Below are 19,585 nucleotides of genomic sequence, written 5' to 3' on the forward strand. Positions count from 1 at the left end.
CAAAGAGAAACTAAGAAGGGAAGAATAATTTGTTTTCATATAGATTTGATGCACAATTTGAGAATTAAATAATTGTCAAACATTCTTCTAATGCAATATTTTTTCTTTCTCGTAATTACCAGATTTTTATCATGCTAGACAAAGATAGGAGGTTCAACATAGCAGGCCAGATGCAAGGCTTGAGTGAGATTAAAGACAAGAGGGACCTTGGTGCTTGTTATTGAAAAAGTAGTGGTGTTCTAGGGCTTGAACCTCTTATTGCACCTGAAATATTAGATGGCATAGTAAAGGCTCTTCAGGTAGTGTTTAAGCCTATGCACTTCATCTATGAAGACACTACTAACCTGCACTTGCACTATAAATAGTTTGGACTTAAATTATTGGTAGCTTTCTTTAACCATCTTGATACAAAATTTAGGAGACAACATGGAAGTAATTATTCATTAGATTGTGATGTAAAGTGGAGTCATCTAGCCGTGGAAACAATGTTACTTCTGCTCCTCGATCTGCCGAAGCAGTTCAGAAAGACTTAATACACACGCACACATGAAAGCATACACTAAATAATTTTATTAGTATATTAAATTATTTTCCTTCATTCTTAATTTAATTGATATACAGCTTTTGAGGAGGCTTGATTATAGAAGCAGCAATGAAAAGCAGGCTTAGGATGAAAGCAAGTCTGAGGAAAAATAAGCAAGTATCAAGGTTATAATAAGCTTTGTAGATATTCTTGTAAAATTTTAAGTTTTTTCTTCTATGCTAAATACATGCTTATGTCAAGCAATTAAAGTCGAGTAGAATGAGGCTTCCTCAATTAAAATAAGAATTACGAAGAGCTAAAGGCTAGGTGAGAATTTTTTTTGACATATCGCCTTTTTTTTAATAACTATTAATATTATTACTTCTTTCATTCTTGTATTATCTATAGTATTGTAAATCATTCTTTTAATAATATTTGCTTTTTACCATAGGTTTTATTTAAGTCGCAATTCTTTTTAGGAGAGGATCAAAGTATTCCTTCTGCTAACATAAGCTTAGGTACTAATGGAATCGGTATTATCTAAGACTTTCGACTCGGGAAAAAGGGGGAGGGGGTTAACAGGAATTATAATATTTACTAAAAGCTAAATTTTGAAGTTTATTTCTGTCTGTAGATGATGTGGTTTTCAACACAGAATGAAGACTGTACAACATATGCATACGATTCAGGTAACTCAATTGCCATAATTTTACTATATTGTACCTCAAGAAAAAATAAATCTGAATTATGCCTTTGCTTATAGCATGTCCAAATATGTTTATACATGCCCATGATTTTTCACCGCCTGCAACAAACTTGGTCAAGTATAGATTTCTTGTTTGTTGTTGAATTTTTTTGAAATGATGACAATAAATCTTTCGCTTCAAGTGTTTCCTAACTCCTTCAATATAATGCATGTGAAGCACAAAATCTACAATAATGCAATCAACCAAAAGATCGGACTAGGCTAAATACTTCGGATACAACAAGTTTTGAAAAATCTACAATCTTTACGCTAATAAAAACATAATAAATACAACATTCGTGCAACGCACGTTCAACGACTAGTATATATATATAACCAATTTTCTTGGGAACTCAAGCCTATTATGGTGAAATAGGGGTCAACAATCTCAATAAAGAATCAATCAAAATCAAGACCAAGTTAGAACATTTTCAACAGTCAAAGTCACCATACGCAGAACCTCCCTTAATCTAGACGGACAGGGCCATGTTGGCCATTTACGTCTAGGGGGACATGTGTCCCCTCTCGCACTGCTTTTTAACTTTTCTTCTGTATTTATAAGAAAATATATATTTTAAAAAGCGATTTTAAAGAATACATATTTAAAAAGAAAAAATTTCGATTTATGTATATAATTATTTTATGAAAAAATATGTCGTTGAAAATGAATTTTGAAAAAATGGGGCCAGACATAAGCAAAAAACATGTATGTTTCTGACATTCCAACTTTAGTAATAATATATTAAGCCTCAGTGGGTAGAAATTAAATTTTAAATTTTTATCAAAGTCAAAGTTAACAATTAATTTTAACTAAATATTTCAAGAAATCCTCAATTTAGATAATTAATTTTTATCAAAACCAACTAAAAATTTGATTTTAATCCTCTACCAAACTAGGATTAAATACATCAATATTCCCTGACCAGTCAACATATATTCAATAAATTCATTTGAGATTTATTAATTAATAATTGAGAAAAATTTATCGTTTGTCTCAATTTTTTGACCCCCATTAAATTATAGTTAATTTTTCTATTTCTTAATATCAACTACACGTTTTTCAATAAAACAATATTACATGTAAGCCCTTTTTTTCATTTTTAACTCCATATTCTCCAAAAATTACTATTCCAAAATCAAATTCTCATTATAATGAGGGAATAATGGGGTCAAACATGCGCTAATGAGATAATCATTCAATACTAGTAGACTTTTTATTTATTTCTCCTCAAAATTTTTAGGCTATTACTGTTAAATTATTAATTTGTTTTGAAAGATTTATTATTGTATAATTGTCTTTGTAAAGGTAGGATCACATGATATTAAATTCAAGAAACAAGAAAACCTTAATCGAATAGAAGAAAGATTGCAAGAAATTAAAATGAACACAAAGGAATTATTTAAGCCTAAACGCCGGAGGTTCGACGATCACTTCTAACGCCTACATCCCCCATTGAGCATCCAAAGATTTGGATTATGCTCAATTGCACTAAACAGCCCAAATGGCAACAAAAGTTACAGATTGTTCAGAGAGATGAAAATGAAACTTATATCTCAAGTACAGTGATGGATCTACAAAGATTCACTCAGATCGCAGCCCTCAAACCCTTCGAACACCACCACAAGGTTACAACATAGAAATCACTCAAATTTCTTCACTATTCACACAGAATATTACAGATCGAAAGAAGATCTCACTTTACTATACATAAAATCAGAGATTTTAAGCATGAACCACTCAATGAAATAATCATCTCTCAGATCGCCAATTTTTCTCTCTGAAAACCCTAGAGACAATAAAAATGAAAGTGAAAGTCAGACGTTCGAGAAGGCTCCGAATTTTTAACGAAGGGCAGATGAACCGGCTCCATCCAACATCCAAAGTTAGTCCACGTGTTGGCCATACAATAAGTTGTCACCACTTATTAAGTCGTGTTTCATATAAACACGATTTTGTCGCAAGTCAAATTCTGAAAGCACCAATTGAAAAGAACAGGGTTTGATTCCAACATTCTCCACGTTGTTGCCAGAATTTGAACTATTAGTGTAGTCAGGAGCATGATCTTATGTCTTTTTCATTTGCTTCAAGTACCTGTACATGAATCACAAAGAATTAACCGATAAAAGTTTCAAGTAGTTTAAAATTTTGTTTAAAGGAATTACTTTTGTACCCATATCAGATGGATTAAACTGAGGAGGAACCTTTTCAATCTTAATTTCACCTTTTGAAACTATATCTCATATAAAATGATATTTGACATCAATATGTTTCGATCTATCATGAAACATGGGATTTTTACTTAAGTGAATAGCACTTTGGTTATCAGAAAACAGCACAATGTGATTGTTATCAAAACTCATTTCAAACAATAAATCATTCAACCAAATCCCTTCTTTAACAGCATCAGTTGCAACTATATATTCTGCCTCAGTTGAGGACAGAGCCAAAACTTTCTGAAGTTGAGATTTCTAGCTGATGGCAGTACCACACAGTGTATAAAAATAAGATGAGGTTGATTTTCTATTATCTCTATTGCCTGGAAAATCAGAATCAGTATACCCTTTCAAATTTATTCCATTTTTATCTGATTTAAACATTAAGCCTAAATTTGATGATCCCTTAAAATACCTCAATAACCATTTCAAAGCATGCCAGTGTCCTTCACCAATATTACTCATAAATCTACTTAAAATGCTAATACTATATACAAGATCAGGTCTGGTGCATATCATCAAATACATCACAGAACCAATTACATAACATATGGAATTTTTGACATTCTAACATATTCATCTTCAGATTTAGGGCAAAGTTCAGAAGACAACATAAAATGACTAGCAAGAGGCAGTGTTACAGGCTTACAATCATACATGTTGAATTTTTTTCAAGATTTTAGACACATAATCACATTGACTTAGAAACAACATATATTTATCCTTGTTTCTCCAAATTTGAATGCCCAATATTCTTTTAGCAGCACCGAGGTCTTTCATATCAAACTCAGAACTTAACTTTTATTTAATATCGTCAATTTTTGATTTATCAGAACTAGCCAACAACATATCATCCACATAAAGAACCAGATATTATGAGTTTTAAACTCCATTACCTTTACAGTACAAGCAAGTATCATATTGGCTTCTTTTAAATCCAAGTTTTAAGACAAAAGTGTCAAATCTTTTGTACCACTACCTAAGTGCCTGCTTTAGGCCATACAAGGATTTCTTTAATAAACAAACAGTGTTTTCAGGATCACCCTTCTCAAATCCAACAGGTTGTTTCATATATATTATTTCATCTAATTCCCCATACAAAAAAATAATTTTAACATCTAGCTGATCAAGCTCTCATTTAAATTGTGTAACAAGTGCAAGCAAACATCTGATGGTAACATACTTGGCAATAGGAGAAAAAATTCAGTATAATCTACACCTTCTTTTTGTGTGAAACCCTTTGCTACAAGTCTAGCTTTATATCTAACATTCTTATTGTCACATTCCCCAGATTTTATCTTATAAATCCACTTGCAATCAATTAATTTTTGTCCTTTTGGCTTATCAACTAATATTCATGTTTTATTTTTAAGAAGTGAAGACATTTCATCTTCCATTGCCATCTTCCAATTTTTTCTTTCTTTACATTTCATGGCTTCTTCAAAGGAGTTTGGCTCATTTTCATTGAGGTCTTGGTAGGTAAAGAAAGATACAAAGGTGTTACTATCAAATCTGGTGGAGGGTCTTCTCTCCCTATCTCTTGTGAGTTGATACTCATCAAAGGGAAAAGCTGCAGAATCAGCCTCTTTAACATGTTCAATTTCAATTTCAGTTTCAGGTAAAATAACATGTTCTTCATTTTCATTTTCTTCTACAATAGTCACAGAAATATTCTAGTTACTGCAAGAAGGCTCCACCTCAATTTGAACATCTTTTTCAGTTAAAGCATTTTCTTTTCCTTCAAGACATGACATTCAGGATTCATTGAAAACTACATCCTTTCTAATTATTACTCTATAGCCTTTCTCAGATTTAACTCATAATCTGTACCCTTTAACATGTTCATCATAACCCAAGAAGACACATTTTAATGATCTTAGTTCTAATTTACCGACATTTTGATGAGCATAAGCATCACAGCCAAATACTTTCAGATAAGAGTAATTTACTCGATTATTTGACCACACATATTCAGGAACAGCAAAGTTTAAAGCACTAACAGGACTCCTATTAATCAGATAAGCTGCAGTTTTAACTGCTTCACCCCAAAACATCTTAGGCAGTCCAGAACTTACTAACATGCATCTAACTTTATTCAACATAGCTCTATTCATTCTTTCAGTCATTCCATTTTGTTGTGGTGTGTGTGAAACAATTTTGTGTTGTGTGGAACAGTTTTGTGTCTCATGATGTCATATTCCTTACAAAGATTATCAAATTCATAATTACAAAATTTCAAACCATAGTCAATTCTTAAATATTTTATTTTAAGATCAACCTGATTTTCAACTTGAGTTTTCCAATCCTTAAAAATAGAAAATGTCTCATCTTTAGACTTTAGTAGATGAACCCAAATTTTCCTTGAGAAATCATCAACCATTAGCAAAAAATATTTAAAACCAGTTAAAGTAGGGACAGAAGCAGGACCCCACAAATCAGGATGCAAATACTCAAGTTTTTGTTTGGATTTATGAATTCCACTTTGAAAAGGAAGTTTAGTTTGCTTTTCCAAAATACAGTGTTCACATGAGCCAAAATCACCAAGATTATGTCTTCCAAAAACACATTTTGATTGCATAATATTCAAACCCTTTTTACCAATATGACCAAGCCTTTCATACCACAATTTAGCCAAAATGAATTTTTAAGATATGACAGAAGCAGTTAATCCAAGCAAAGGTTTTGCATTCGGGCAATAAAGACCATGTCTCTTAGGGGTTGAAGTGACCAAGTCATTTCCTCTAAGAATTTTTATATGTCCTTGATCCATAACTATGTTAAACTCCTTGTCATTTAACATTCCTAAGGACACTAAGTTCCTTTTCAAATCTGGGACATGTCTTGTGCTCTCAAAGAACAAAACATTTCCATTTTCTAATAATAATTTGACAGTTCCAATTCCATCCACTTTACAGGCAAAGTTATTGCCCATTATAACCTGCCCCCTTTAGTTTTTTCTAGATTTATAAAATAATTTTTGTTGGGGCACATATGAAAGGAGCATCCCGAGTCAAATATTCATTCATCACTTAGACATTTTTCAGCACTTACTAAAACAAAATCATTTTCTGTTTTGTTTTTATCATAGGCCAATGCATTGGTTCCATCAAAATCTTTTTCTTTTGAATCATTTTTCTTTTTAAAACAACCTTTTGCAAATTGACCAAATTTGCCACAATAATAACATTTTTTACCTTTAGCATTATTCTTAGTCTTACTCCTGTCAGCCCATCTCTTGTTTACTTTTGAAACCTTAAAGTTTTGTGTAGATTTTTCAAAAGATTTTCCCTTAGTTACAAAACTAGTTCCAGTGTGACTGTTACTTGACTCGGCCTTGATTTTTAAAACTTTATTTCTCAAAGCATTGGTTATAACATCAAGAGTGAGTTCATCTCTACCATATTCAACGGCAATTTTAGTGTCCTTATACTTGTCACTTATGGAGTTTAACAGGACTACAGCCAATTGATTTTTTGAAAATTTTTCATCACAATTGGCCAAGTCTTGGGTAAGTTTTGTAAACCTACTAAGATTTTCTTCTAAATCAACTACAGGATCCATTTTAAAAGAGAAGAATTGTTTTAAAATAAAACATTTGTATGGAGTAGTTTTGGTCTCATACTTATCCTTAAGTTTGTCCCAAAGATCAAAGGCAGTAGTGGTATCACCTACCTCTCTGATCACATTATCAGACAAATACAAAAATATTGTACTCCAAATAACCTCCTCAAATTCGAATTTCTTATTTGGTGCTAAACTCTCAGGCCATGAATCATCTAAAGCCTTGGTACATTTTATTTGCATCAAAATTGCTTTCATTTTCTGACACCACATATCAAAATCAATTTTACCATCAAACTGACTGACTTCAAATTTAGCAGTAGTCATGATGCAGACAAATTATCACACACAGATCAGCTAGAGCTTGCAGCAGTTTAAACAAAGAGTCAAAAGCACCACTTCGTGTCAAGTTTAGAAGCATAGTAGAAGACATAGTAATACAGAATTTTAGAATTCTTTTAGTATTAGAAGAGAACAGAAAATATCAGTTAACCGACAACAATCACAGAGATTAAATATAAGGTTTCACAATCCCTCCAGTAAGATTCTCCAAGTACACACCCGTACTTGATTTATCTCATATTCCAGGGGCCTCACAGGAGCCACTGGACAAAGATTAGTCTCAAGGGGTTTTCAACGGTGTACCGAAAAATCAAGGGAAAGTTCAAGAAACACAAATTTCTAAAAGTTAATATACAAAAAATTGAAAAGATCTCACCGAGCGAGTTAAATAACTCGAGTTGACCTCAATCTGCTTTTCCAGCAGTTCCAAAGATTCAAGACCCTTGCAGGTCCACCAGTTTCTCTAAGATCCAAGTATCTCTTGTTCCTTAGATCGTGGCTCTGATACCACTGTAAAGGCAGGATCACACGATATTAAATTCAAGAAACAAAAAAACCTTAATCGAACAGAAGAAAGATTGCAAAAAATTAAAATGAACACAAAGGAATTATTTCGACCTAAGCCCAGAAGGTTCGACGACAACTTCTAACTCCTACATCCCCCGTTGAGCATCCAAAGATTTAGATTATGCTCGATTGCACTACACAGCCCAAAATGGCAACAAAAGTTACAGATTGTTCAGAGACATGAAAATGAGACTTATATCTCAAGTACAGTAATGGATCTACAGAGATTCACTCAAATCTCAGCCCTCAAACCCTTCGAACACCATCACAAGGCTATAACATAGAAATCACTCAGATTTCTTCACTATTCACACAGAATATTACAGATCGAAGGAAGATGTTACTATACTATACATAAAATCAAAGATTTTAAGCATGAAACACTCAAGGAAATAATCATCTCTCAGATCACCAATTTTTCTCTCTGAAAACCCTAGAGACGAAAGTGAAAGTCAGACATTCCAGAAGGCTTCGAATTTTTAACGAAGGGCAAATGAATCGGCTCCATCCAACGTCTAGGGTTAGTCCACGTGTTGGTCATCCAATAAGTTGTCACCACTTATTATGTCGTGTTTCATATAAACACGATTTTGACACAAGTCAAATTCTGAAAGCACCAATTGAAGAGAACAGGTTCGATTCCAACTGTCTTAAACAATTTTTTATTCACAATTATTTAGATGGATAAGTCAAAATCGACTTGAGCCAAATCAATTTGATCCTAGTAGTGTGTGTTGAAACTTGAGGTTTCTACCATCCATAAGATGAAATAGACCATTACCATCCCTGTATTTAGTTGAATGTGATTTTTGTACACATATCTAACAATTTCCCGAAGAACGATCGATCACATCAACATGACTTATACATGATAATCATGGTACATCTCGAGTGACAACCTCTACCGTCCAACTTGTTATAATCGAGAAGATCAAACAGTTTATTGACGTTTACATTATTTTCCATTGCCCACACCCACGTTGCCATCTCAAGAAATCACCCTAATGGAATCTCTCACCATCATGATTAATTGGGCTTATACCTATAGAGAGCATTTACACCCGTTCAAAGATTTATCTTGCAGCTTCTGAGTGACTAAGTGCCCATTTGACCTAGTTTTCATTTCTGTTTTTAGAAGGCTATTTTATTGTTATTTAACAACACAACTAATTTTTTAAAGAATTTACTATTTCAAAAATGTTTTTAGAAAAAGTCACATTAAACTAACTTCCTCTAAAAAAAATTTTACTAGAAGAAACATATTCGTAAAATTAATCAAAATGGTTTAAAAGTAGCATTTGAATCTCATAAGCTCATTTTAATTTCTCAAAAATTATAGCAAACATACCTTCAATATATGACATGATTCAAGGTCATATCAAAATGTTCATATAATAATAGAGCAACACAATCCAACAAAGGAACCCAAAATAATCTTGGATTTTCTGAATGTGTGAAAAGATTTCCTTAACCAGAAGGCACAAAATTTAAGAGAGAATATTGACAATATATTAATTATATTAGCCCTTGTTTGATGATCACTATTTGACAAAGATAAAGTTTTGAATAGTTCATTTTTTAGAATGTGTGATTAAAATTAGGGAAAAGTTTTGAGTTTATATGCAAAATATTTTATTGTGTAAATATGTATTTAAAAATGGAGTGAATTACCCAAATGGTCATTGAATTTTGCAAAAAGTTTCCACAGGGTCACTAAATTTTAAAAATCACCCAGTTCAATCACTGAACTTTACAAAAGGTTTTCACAGGGTCACTGAACTTTAAAAATCACTAAACTTTGCAAAAAGTTTCCACGAGATCACTAAATTTTGTAAAAAATTTCCCAAGGATCAAGACAAAATTGGCCATTTTATTTGACAAGATTTTAACTTATTTTTGTTTAATAATCATTTTTAGGTTCACCTTAACAAACATGCTATTATAGTCTTTCTTCATAGGTGCACCCCACATTCACACACAATTGAAATTTTGAATGAGTTTGCATAGGTGATCTTTCAGCTAATGATGTATATAAGTTGGGACCAAGTTCAGTTTCCATTTAGAGCTTGAGCTTTGATGAATAAAATTGAACAAAATACAAACAAAATTGAACATCTAAGGCTTGAACTTGACACTACAATATTACCAAATTAAATTTCTCAATGCAATTTCTTTGCTCAATTGATTTTCGTTTCATTTCACCTGCTTCTAATTTTATTTTCTTTCTAGTTGGCATTGACGGAGGTGGATTAAAATAAACCTGGTATATTATGCCACCGTTTGACCCTATGTATAGGAATTTTCATGTTTCCAATTACTCTGAAATGATTTGGGGTGATTGAAATTGATTTGGGGGTCCTATGTATAAGAATTTTCATGTCTTTGCTTGAGTTGGTACACCTTTTAGATCCGAACGAATTTGAAGCGTTGGATCGCACCTATCCAGAATCTGGGTGGTCCAAATCACACCTTTCTATGATGGTCCACAATCCTTCACCATACACCGGCTCCACATGATCAACTGCTAGACAGAAAAAGATATAGTAATCAATTACACTAAGGCCCCACATGATCTAATTTATCACTAAACTTTGCAAAAGGTTTCCACGAGGTTACTGAACTTTGCAAAAGGTTTTCACCAGATCACTAAACTTTGTAAAAAGTTTTCCAGGGATCACTACAAAGTTCAGTGATGAATTAGATGATTTTTTAAGTTCAGTGACCTCGTGGAAACCCTTTGCAAAGTTCAGTGATGAATTGGATCATGTGGGGCCTTAGTGTAATTGATTACTATATCTTTTTCTGTCTAGCAATTGATCATGTGGAGCTGATGTATGGTGAAGGATTGTGGACCATCACAGAAATGTGTGATTTGGACCACCCAGATTCTGGATAGATGCGATCCAACGCTTCAAACTCGTTCAGATCTAAAAGGTGTACCAACTCAAACAAAAACATGAAAATTCTTATACATAGGACCCCCAAATCAATTTCAATCACCCTAAATCATTTCAGAGTAATTGGAAACATGAAAATTCCTATACATAGGCTCAAACAGTGGCAAAATATACCAGGTTCATTTTAAACCACCTCCGTCAATGCCAACTAGAAAGAAAATAAAATTAGAAGTAGGAGAAATGAAACGAAAATCAATTGAGCAAAGAAATTGCATTGAGAAATTTAATTTGGTAATATTGCAGTATCAAGTTCAAGCATTAGAGGTTCAGTTTTGTTTGTATCTTGTTCAATTTTATTCATCAAAGCTCAAGCTCTAAATGGAAACTGAACTTGGTCCCAACTTATATACATCATTAGCTGAATGATCACCCATGCAAACTCATTCAAAATTTCAATTGTGTGTGAATGTGGGGTGCACCTATGAAGAAAGACTATGATAGCATGTTTGTTAAGGTGAACCTAAACATGATTATTAAACAAAAATAAGTTAAAATCTTGTCAAATGAAATGGTCAATTTTGTCCAATATCACGTATCATAAATGCCCTAAATGTTGGCTGATGGATTCTTAGTCTGTCATGATCTCTTTGACAGCTAGGGGTTCATACCATTGAGGGCCAAATCCAGCAGCTCTTCTTGCCGTCTCATTAAAAGGTGGCTTCAATGGCCCTCTGAAGTAAGACCTTACAATTGTATGGAACTTCTGAATCACTTTATCAAATATTTCCTTCACAATTTCACCTTGTTGGAATTCACTTACTTTGGAATCAAGGGATCCACAAGGAGCCTCATCTCCATTTTTTTGACCTTAAGCAAAGATACTTAAACCACTTGACTCCTGTAGCACAGTGGGTAATCTCTTCTGGATAAACAACCTTCTCCAATAATTCAGTTGTCTTGTCGTCACCTCCTTTATGGAAACGAGATATAGTCGTTGGCAGCACATCGAGTCCTCTAGCCTGGGAATTGATAATGTGACATTCGATTAAGTGAATGTGTGAATTCAAAACACTGTCAAACAAACGATTGGACTCTGTTTTACAAGGCATCTGCAAGCCTTGGTTTCTATGGGCTTTCTATAAAAGCCACTTGAATTGGTGTTATTTATTGAAAATTGAACCATTTGTCCCAACCGTTTTCCTTAGTAGCAAGTTGATCCCCAACCCTTAAAGGGAGCAAGTCGGTTGTCAACCTACATTTCCACAGTTAGTCCCCAATGATGAAAGACGTTCAAATTTTCATTAAATTGTCATATTATGCTCATGGAAATCCTCACGTCAAATTTCTTGGCACCAGCCCAAATTGGAAGACAAAATCTAGCTTTATAAAGTCGAACAACTTGGGGATATGGGATGATTTAATAGAGATTTAGACAGTTTCCATCATTAGTGACTGATTTTTCAGCTTTAATGAAAGGTTGAGGACCAACTTGCTACTTGAGGCAATAGGTTGGTGACTAATAGTGCAATTTTCACATATACTTGCAATCATCCATACATTTTCATTTTTCAACTATAAATAACTAAGCATACCTCATGAACGCAATGTTCGATAGCTAAACGTGCCACAAGTCCTTCGAAGTAGCAATAGCTGAATCCCATAGTCCATCGTGAGCAGGTAATGCTCCATAGAAAGATCCTAATTCCTTAAGTCTTGCTGCAAGCAGAGTGAAGTGCCGACCTTCATCTTGCGCCACCTTTACAAAATCTGCAAAAATTTCTCTAGGCATGGACTCCTGCTTACCAAAACGAGCAATTATATCCTGTCAAAGACAAGAAAAGATTAAGGAATGGGAGGTGGGAAATGAATGCATAAATTGCACATTGAATGGTTCGAATCTGTAAACTTTTGAAGAACAAAGAAAATAAAAGTATTTTAAGTTGAACTATAATAGAGAGGAAAACAGTGCATGAAAATGTCACAAGATAACACACATCATTGCTGATTATATACAGAGGTTGTAATCACATCCCATGGCTGTGGTTATGACCTCTTTGAGAAATTCCTATACTAAAACCAGGGAGGGATTAGAAGATTTCCCAGACTCCTCTTCATAAGTTCATGATCCTGAATTCAAGTTTATACTCTTTGGCTATGCTAGCACCCTAAGGTACAAATGTTCATTGGATATACAGACCCTTGGTCATCGAACAAATCCTGGTCTTCCTTTCAGACCTTATAAAAACTCTCAACTAGATTTTTCATGTTACAGTTTACAAATATAAAGTATTGGGTGAACTTTGATTTAGATTCGACTGAATCAGAAGACTAACTTTGATCTTAATTTTAAGCAAAGGATAGCTTGGGAAAAGGGAAGAGGAAAAAGAAAGAGATCACATGCTCTCCCCCCCCCGCGGTTGCAGCCACCCAAAACCACCATTCACGGCTACCTTTAAACCTATCATTCTCTTAACCACCACACTTTCTGCCTCAGGCAAGCCTTCTTGCCCTGAACACATTCTTCAATAAATTAACAGTGAAAAGAGAGGCCTCAGGCAGCTGTCCCCAACCCCAAGTCCGAGCAATATTTTTCTCACTTCAGATCTATATGATGTCTAGTTGGGTTGAAGTAGCGACTGGTAGATTTAGTTGTGATGGCTGGTTCTGGTAGCAATGGTATTGATTGTTGTGATCTTTAAATTGCATTTTATTGTTCAGTGACTTTTCTTTAATCTAAACAAGGAAGAAATCTTAAAATTTTAGAGCCTGTTTGGCAATCATTATTGTAAAAAAAAACAGTTTTGAATAATAATTTTTAGGAGAGTGTGTGGTTTAAAAGTAGGGAAAATTTTTTGGTGTAGAATATTTTATTGTGTGAATGTGTGGTTGAAAATGATCTTGTAGTAAACCATAAAATAAAATAATGTGTGTCAAACAAGCACTTAATTCTTTTTTTCTTTGCATGAAAAAATTAAAATGGAAATTCCTGTCTTCAAATTTTGGCGACTATGTTGAAGGGTTTTCCATTTCCTGATCATTTTCTGTTTGGTTTACGCCTGCAGTTTCCATACTCAAAAACTATTATTTCAATTGTTTTGGCCCTACAAGAGTTCTTATTTATTTACTTTTCTATTTTAAGTGGTGAACATGGTGGATTAGGGTTGGCAATGGTATAGTAATGATGATATGAGATGTGAACAAGAGAGGGTTGATTTCTTTGTACTTATTCCTTCTTATTTTTGGCACGTTTCTTGTAATATTTCTTCTCTCTTAGGGAAAAGTTCCCTTTTTTCCTTATATTCCCATGTAATTAGATATCTAAAAATGTCCATCTGGATCTACTAGCTAATTAGGATGCAAAAATTGGTACAGTGTTGAAGGTTTTGCAGGGAAATTAAGAGACATGAAGTAAGAGGGCACCTTATGGAAAGTTCAAGAGGCAAATAATTTTTTACTCGTTTAACTCCAGAAAACTAATACTAATACATTGTACACGTATGCAATATAATTGTTCTTCCCTACTAGATCCATCCATCTGTTCTGTTCACTTCGACATAAACGCCTTATTTGCTTAACACTACTCATTGTTTTCTTACAAAACGCTTAAAGGAACGAGTAACCACATAACACTTTCATTCAATTTAGTAACTAAATGAGGAAGCAATTTGGGCTGTGCGTTCGCTTGTGTAAGCTGTGGTGGTGGGGTGAGGGACCAAAAAAAATAGAGAAAGGAAAGAGTACCCAAGACAAATCAATAGCCCAGCTCTCAGTATGCGCAAGACTGTGCACAATAGCCTGTCTACTCTGCAAACTCCGAGCTTTCCCAAGCTTCAGCATCTCACTCGGCGACACCACCTTCACCTGCGTACATTACCATAAACAAATTTCCAACACAAGCAAAATACCAGTGAGACATTTTATCAAACACTTAGATTACAATAGAATGAAGTTGTTCAATACTTACATTGATAGCCGGGAAGGCCGATCAGGCACAGCAATATCTACTGAATCGTCGTATGGGCGAATTATGTGGCCCTGTAGCCATTTGTTTGCAATATCATCACCAAGCCTGGCTTTCTCAAATGGGTCGCCAGTGTGTAGTACTCTAAGTGCCGCTTCCACTAAAGTTTCTCCATTGCTGCAGCTCATTTCTCTCTCTTCGCTTCCTTCTCTGAATTTCAAATACGACGAGATGGAAAAAGTTCAAAATTTTCAGGCGATTCTAGTTAAAGTTTCAGTAAGTGAACAGTAAATGAATTTTCAGGCAATACCTCCAATTGCTGTTCTCGTAGAAACGTGGAATATCTGCCAACGGGTTTTGCTATGTGTACGCCAAGATGTCAAAATGAACCGCTGAGCTGGCTCGGTCCACAGGAGAGAGCGAGTAAGGTAGGAGTCAACTTTTTTGGAGATTTTTGAAAGCCGAGCCGGCTTGCCAATCGCCTGTTACATGAACAAATATTTTCTATGTTAAGTTGAAATTTTGTCGAGGATATCAGGATAAGCTTAAAAATATAATTTTGTTATTGTGTTTAGTTAAAGAAATTTAAGGTTGTAAAGAGTTTAAATTCTACTACTAAATAATTTTTGTATAATTTTTATTCCGACATTGTAAATAGATAAAATTTATTCGTAAAAAATAAAGGAAATAAAATATATAGTTACTTTACTTCCTTCTTAATATAAAATTGCATTATGAAAGTTTTGGCGGAATGTCACATTGTTCAATTTGTATTCATACACAAATATGTATTTCAATTTGGGTTGCAATATGGTAACAATATTGAGAATCTCGACACAAAATATGACTTCCTATCATAGATCTTACATCATCGAGTTGATAATGTTATGGCATGTGCAAATTTGAACGTTACAATTGTCACTATTGACTCATTGACAGCATAAATAAAGTTGTATCATTTCATCCGTTCATGCACTTCTTCCATGGCAACATCACGAGCGTTATATTGACAACATCTTGACAATGATTAGAAGCTAGTGTTCTTATACCAAATGATGTAAGAGGAAGCATAGAATGATTAATAACACTTGAAAATGCTCGTTGATTTGTTAAAATTTCAAAAAAATTGATAAAATCGAGAAAATCTCTTTCTCTACATAATATTTTTTTTATTCAAAAACCAATGCTTTAGCTTCAAAATTTGCTCTTAAATTGAAGGAATTACAAAATTGTCACGTCATTTATTTTTCTAACATTGATGTCCTTTTTGAGAAGATGCTACCATTGTACTGGAAAATTGTGCCATCGGCCTTAGAAAATAGTAATAAATCAATTGTTTCCGCGCTGCATTTTTTAAGTCATTTCTTTTAATTCAAGTAAAAATAATGAATTTTTTGATTAAAAAGCGAGCTGCTCGACTTGGGATGGTATGAGCTGAGCTCATGGATCGAGCTTGAGCCGTATATCTGGTCAATGAGCCAGCCTAAGCTCGGCTTGATCTCCTATGAGCCAATCTCGGAACACCTGTTGGATCCGTCCATTTCCATATATTCAAAAATGGATCAAGCTAGCTCAGCTCTTACAGACCCGTTATAGGGGTCTCACATGGGGGTGAGGTCGGAATCTTTTTTTCATTTTTTATGGGAAAAAATCATAATTGCATATGAAATATAAAATATTTGGAGGAATACTACAAAAATATTAAAATATATAATATACTGTATACTCCACAAAATATTACCAAATCTACTGACTGGCAAACTTTCCTCAATTAATACATTAATAACTGAAATTCTTGAATATGCATATATCACGCAAAGCATTAACTCATATGCTGCCTATACGGGTTTCAAAAATTGAATTGGGTCTCCACCTCATATAATTCTGAATGGATGATTATCTATTACTCTTGCAATTCATGATACACCGATCGCAAATGGCTTGAATTTCTTGTGTTTGTAGCTGTTTGTTGTCTTAATTTCCACTGGCATAAGGATTTTTTTCAATCAATTAGGTAACATTTATTCTCGTTTGAGTTATTAACTTTTTATCATTTGTGCATATGAGATTCAAGATTATGGATAGACGGTTCACCGTTTAATTGTTGCTCGACATTCATATTAAGATGTAATCTGGAAATGAGTTCACCCGAATGCTTGCTGATTCTGGAATGTGTTCACCCCCACATTTGATGTCATAGGAAATACCTTGATCTGGTTGACATGATATCCATAGATTTAGATATCGATAGTAGTAGTGATATTTTGAAAATAGATTTTGATATTGGTGGCAGTACGGAACTGATGGGGATTACGAATGACAACTCGTTACTCTTCTACACGGAGCTAAAAAAGAAGGAACCAAGGTTAACGGCATATGCAATACATGTTGTTGCCCACATGCCGAGGACGGCTTCTTGTGAATCCAAAAGATATAGCTATGATATACTCAACAGCATGTAATGGATTTGAGGTTGCAGCACCCAATCAGGTTTTGATGCTGAAATCTGCTAAGGTTCCAACAATGCAAGATTCTACAGGCAACATAGAAGTGAGGATGAAAATGAAGAAAGCTCCGATGTTTTGTAACAAACAAGAGTAGAATTCGTCACTGAAAAGTAGATTTTCGTGATAAAAAGTTGTTGAAGGACAGCCTTGGGTTGTATTCTATACAAAACAACTTCGAGTGCATTTTTTACAAGTTCGATGACTTCAAGTAAGTGCTAAAGTGTAATAGAAATGAACCAAGATTAATTGCATATGCACTACATGTTGTTGTTGATATGTTTTGAATGACGAATGTCAATAGAAATGTTTGCTAGAATAATATTTATTTTCCAAATTTGCAAAGTTCATGTACTGGTTATTAAGAATACATACCCTTCATACCTATATTGAGTGGAACAGCATGTTGGATCCGCATTTCACAGTAAAGAGAGGTTGGGACCCTTTGTAGCTATATTTCATAGACCAACATGTTGAATTACCATTTCACAAGAAAGAGAGGTTGGGTCTAGAATCAAATTGATAGGACATAAAAACATATATAAATGCAATTAACCACCATCACTTATGATAAAGAGAAGAACTGGAAGATACGTAGAAAAGAAAAGCCAATGAATAAAAGAAAAAAAATGAAAGAAAACTTTAGGGACATGTCATGTTTGTGTCTATCATAGAAAATGTTCTCAGTCAACTTTCAAATTTTGACAGCTCCATAAAGCGCTGCATTTCTTTAGATCAGATGCATCCCGAAAACACCACACCCATCATCATTTTTATCGCATCCGTTTTCTGACCCTTGTGTATTTGTAAATGACGTTCAAAAATCTTGCACATTGTATAAAATGCCTTCATGTCTTCATTACAATAGGATAATTTAAATTGAATGTCTTTGAAAGATGAAATCTGCGTCGAAGTTCAACATAAAAGTAGGTTACTAAAAAGGGCACACAACAAGTAAAACTAACTTCATTTAAATTTATAAAACAGCATCATAGTTTCACATACAAAATACATAACCAATGTGATATACATTTTGGAAGAACTATACCTCTGAAGTTAGATATTGAAGTTGGAGAGTTTGAGTCTATATAAACCACCCATCAAGCACTCAGACTCTCGATGTGCGATTCAAATCTCATACCTTGCAATGGGAATCATAACAATTTACCACACTTCGTGACTAACTTTAAACTAGCCCAAGACTAGTCCCAAACGAACACTGCTATGCCAAAGTCACCATCTGCATCGCTTGATTGCAACTAAAAGACGTGGTGTTTATTCTGATACCATTGATATAGATATTGAAAGAGTCATTCCTCAAAGCTAGCTATTAAAGTTGGAGAGTCCAAGTTTATATAAACAACACATCAAAGGTAGGATTCAAGCCCCATACCTTACAACAGGAACCATAACACAATGTCAATACATTTTCATTTATACATTCAAGATTAATTTAAGATTGATTGACAAAATAACAAATGAACAATTACTGGTGAAAACATCTCTATGTTTTCTAATATTGACTCTTTTTTTACCATGAAGATGACCTTGTTGTGACAAAACTAATAGCACCATCCAAAAAACATAGATAACTAATAAAATTCGACATTTTTCGATGCCCTCAGCTTCCTTTCCCTCCTCACGCTACGTGGGACAAGGCCGAAATCCATTTCGTATCCTTTGATCATCTTCTCACATCCATGCTTGTAAAGTTGAGAGACGAATTAAGACGTCAAACTATTATGATTGAATTTTTCAGACATCGCATTTATCTCCAATTGCATAATGAATTTTGCGTACTTTATGACAGAGACCGCAATCATGCCTGCAAAAAATGTGGTTATGTGTAATCTCCTGTATATGGCAGTAATTTAAATTGTTCCTTCCATGCTTACTTTTGCATAAATTTTGAAGCCATGAATATTGTCAAAAAACGCACACGTATTTTTCCAGTATTTTTGGACACGAACATAAATTTGATAATATAGAATCATTAACAGTAATCATCTTCTGGGATGAATTAATACACGGATTAAGACACTATTTTTGGGATGCGTGAAATGATCTAAATTGTTGTAATATGCAATGTAGATGAACATAACATATTCGTGCATGTAATCTGTAAGTACATTATCTAATGGCAAATAGATACATTCAGGAAAAATTGTAATATGTCATATACAACATCAAAAAAAATTATGAAAAATAATAATAATAATTCATCAAATTACGTTATTCGTGGATTTCGTACATATTTGTAATCATGGAGTT

General features: G+C 33.8%; 1 protein-coding gene across 1 annotated transcript; it reads right to left on the reverse strand.

Annotated features, from left to right (window-relative positions):
* Nucleotides 1–11,358: 11,358 nt before the first annotated feature.
* Nucleotides 11,359–15,306, reverse strand: LOC111380999 (uncharacterized protein HI_0077). The gene is given in 6 exon segments (XM_023004683.1): nucleotides 11,359–11,693; nucleotides 11,695–11,868; nucleotides 12,442–12,476; nucleotides 12,479–12,671; nucleotides 14,591–14,714; nucleotides 14,820–15,306. Coding segments are annotated over 6 exon segments (921 nt in total). The 5' UTR covers nucleotides 14,999–15,306; the 3' UTR covers nucleotides 11,359–11,477.
* Between the last annotated feature and the right edge of the window lie 4,279 nt (nucleotides 15,307–19,585).

The sequence above is a fragment of the Olea europaea genome, unplaced genomic scaffold, assembly GCF_002742605.1.
Source record: "Olea europaea var. sylvestris unplaced genomic scaffold, O_europaea_v1 scaffold224, whole genome shotgun sequence".
NCBI classification, from domain to species: Eukaryota; Viridiplantae; Streptophyta; class Magnoliopsida; order Lamiales; family Oleaceae; genus Olea; species Olea europaea.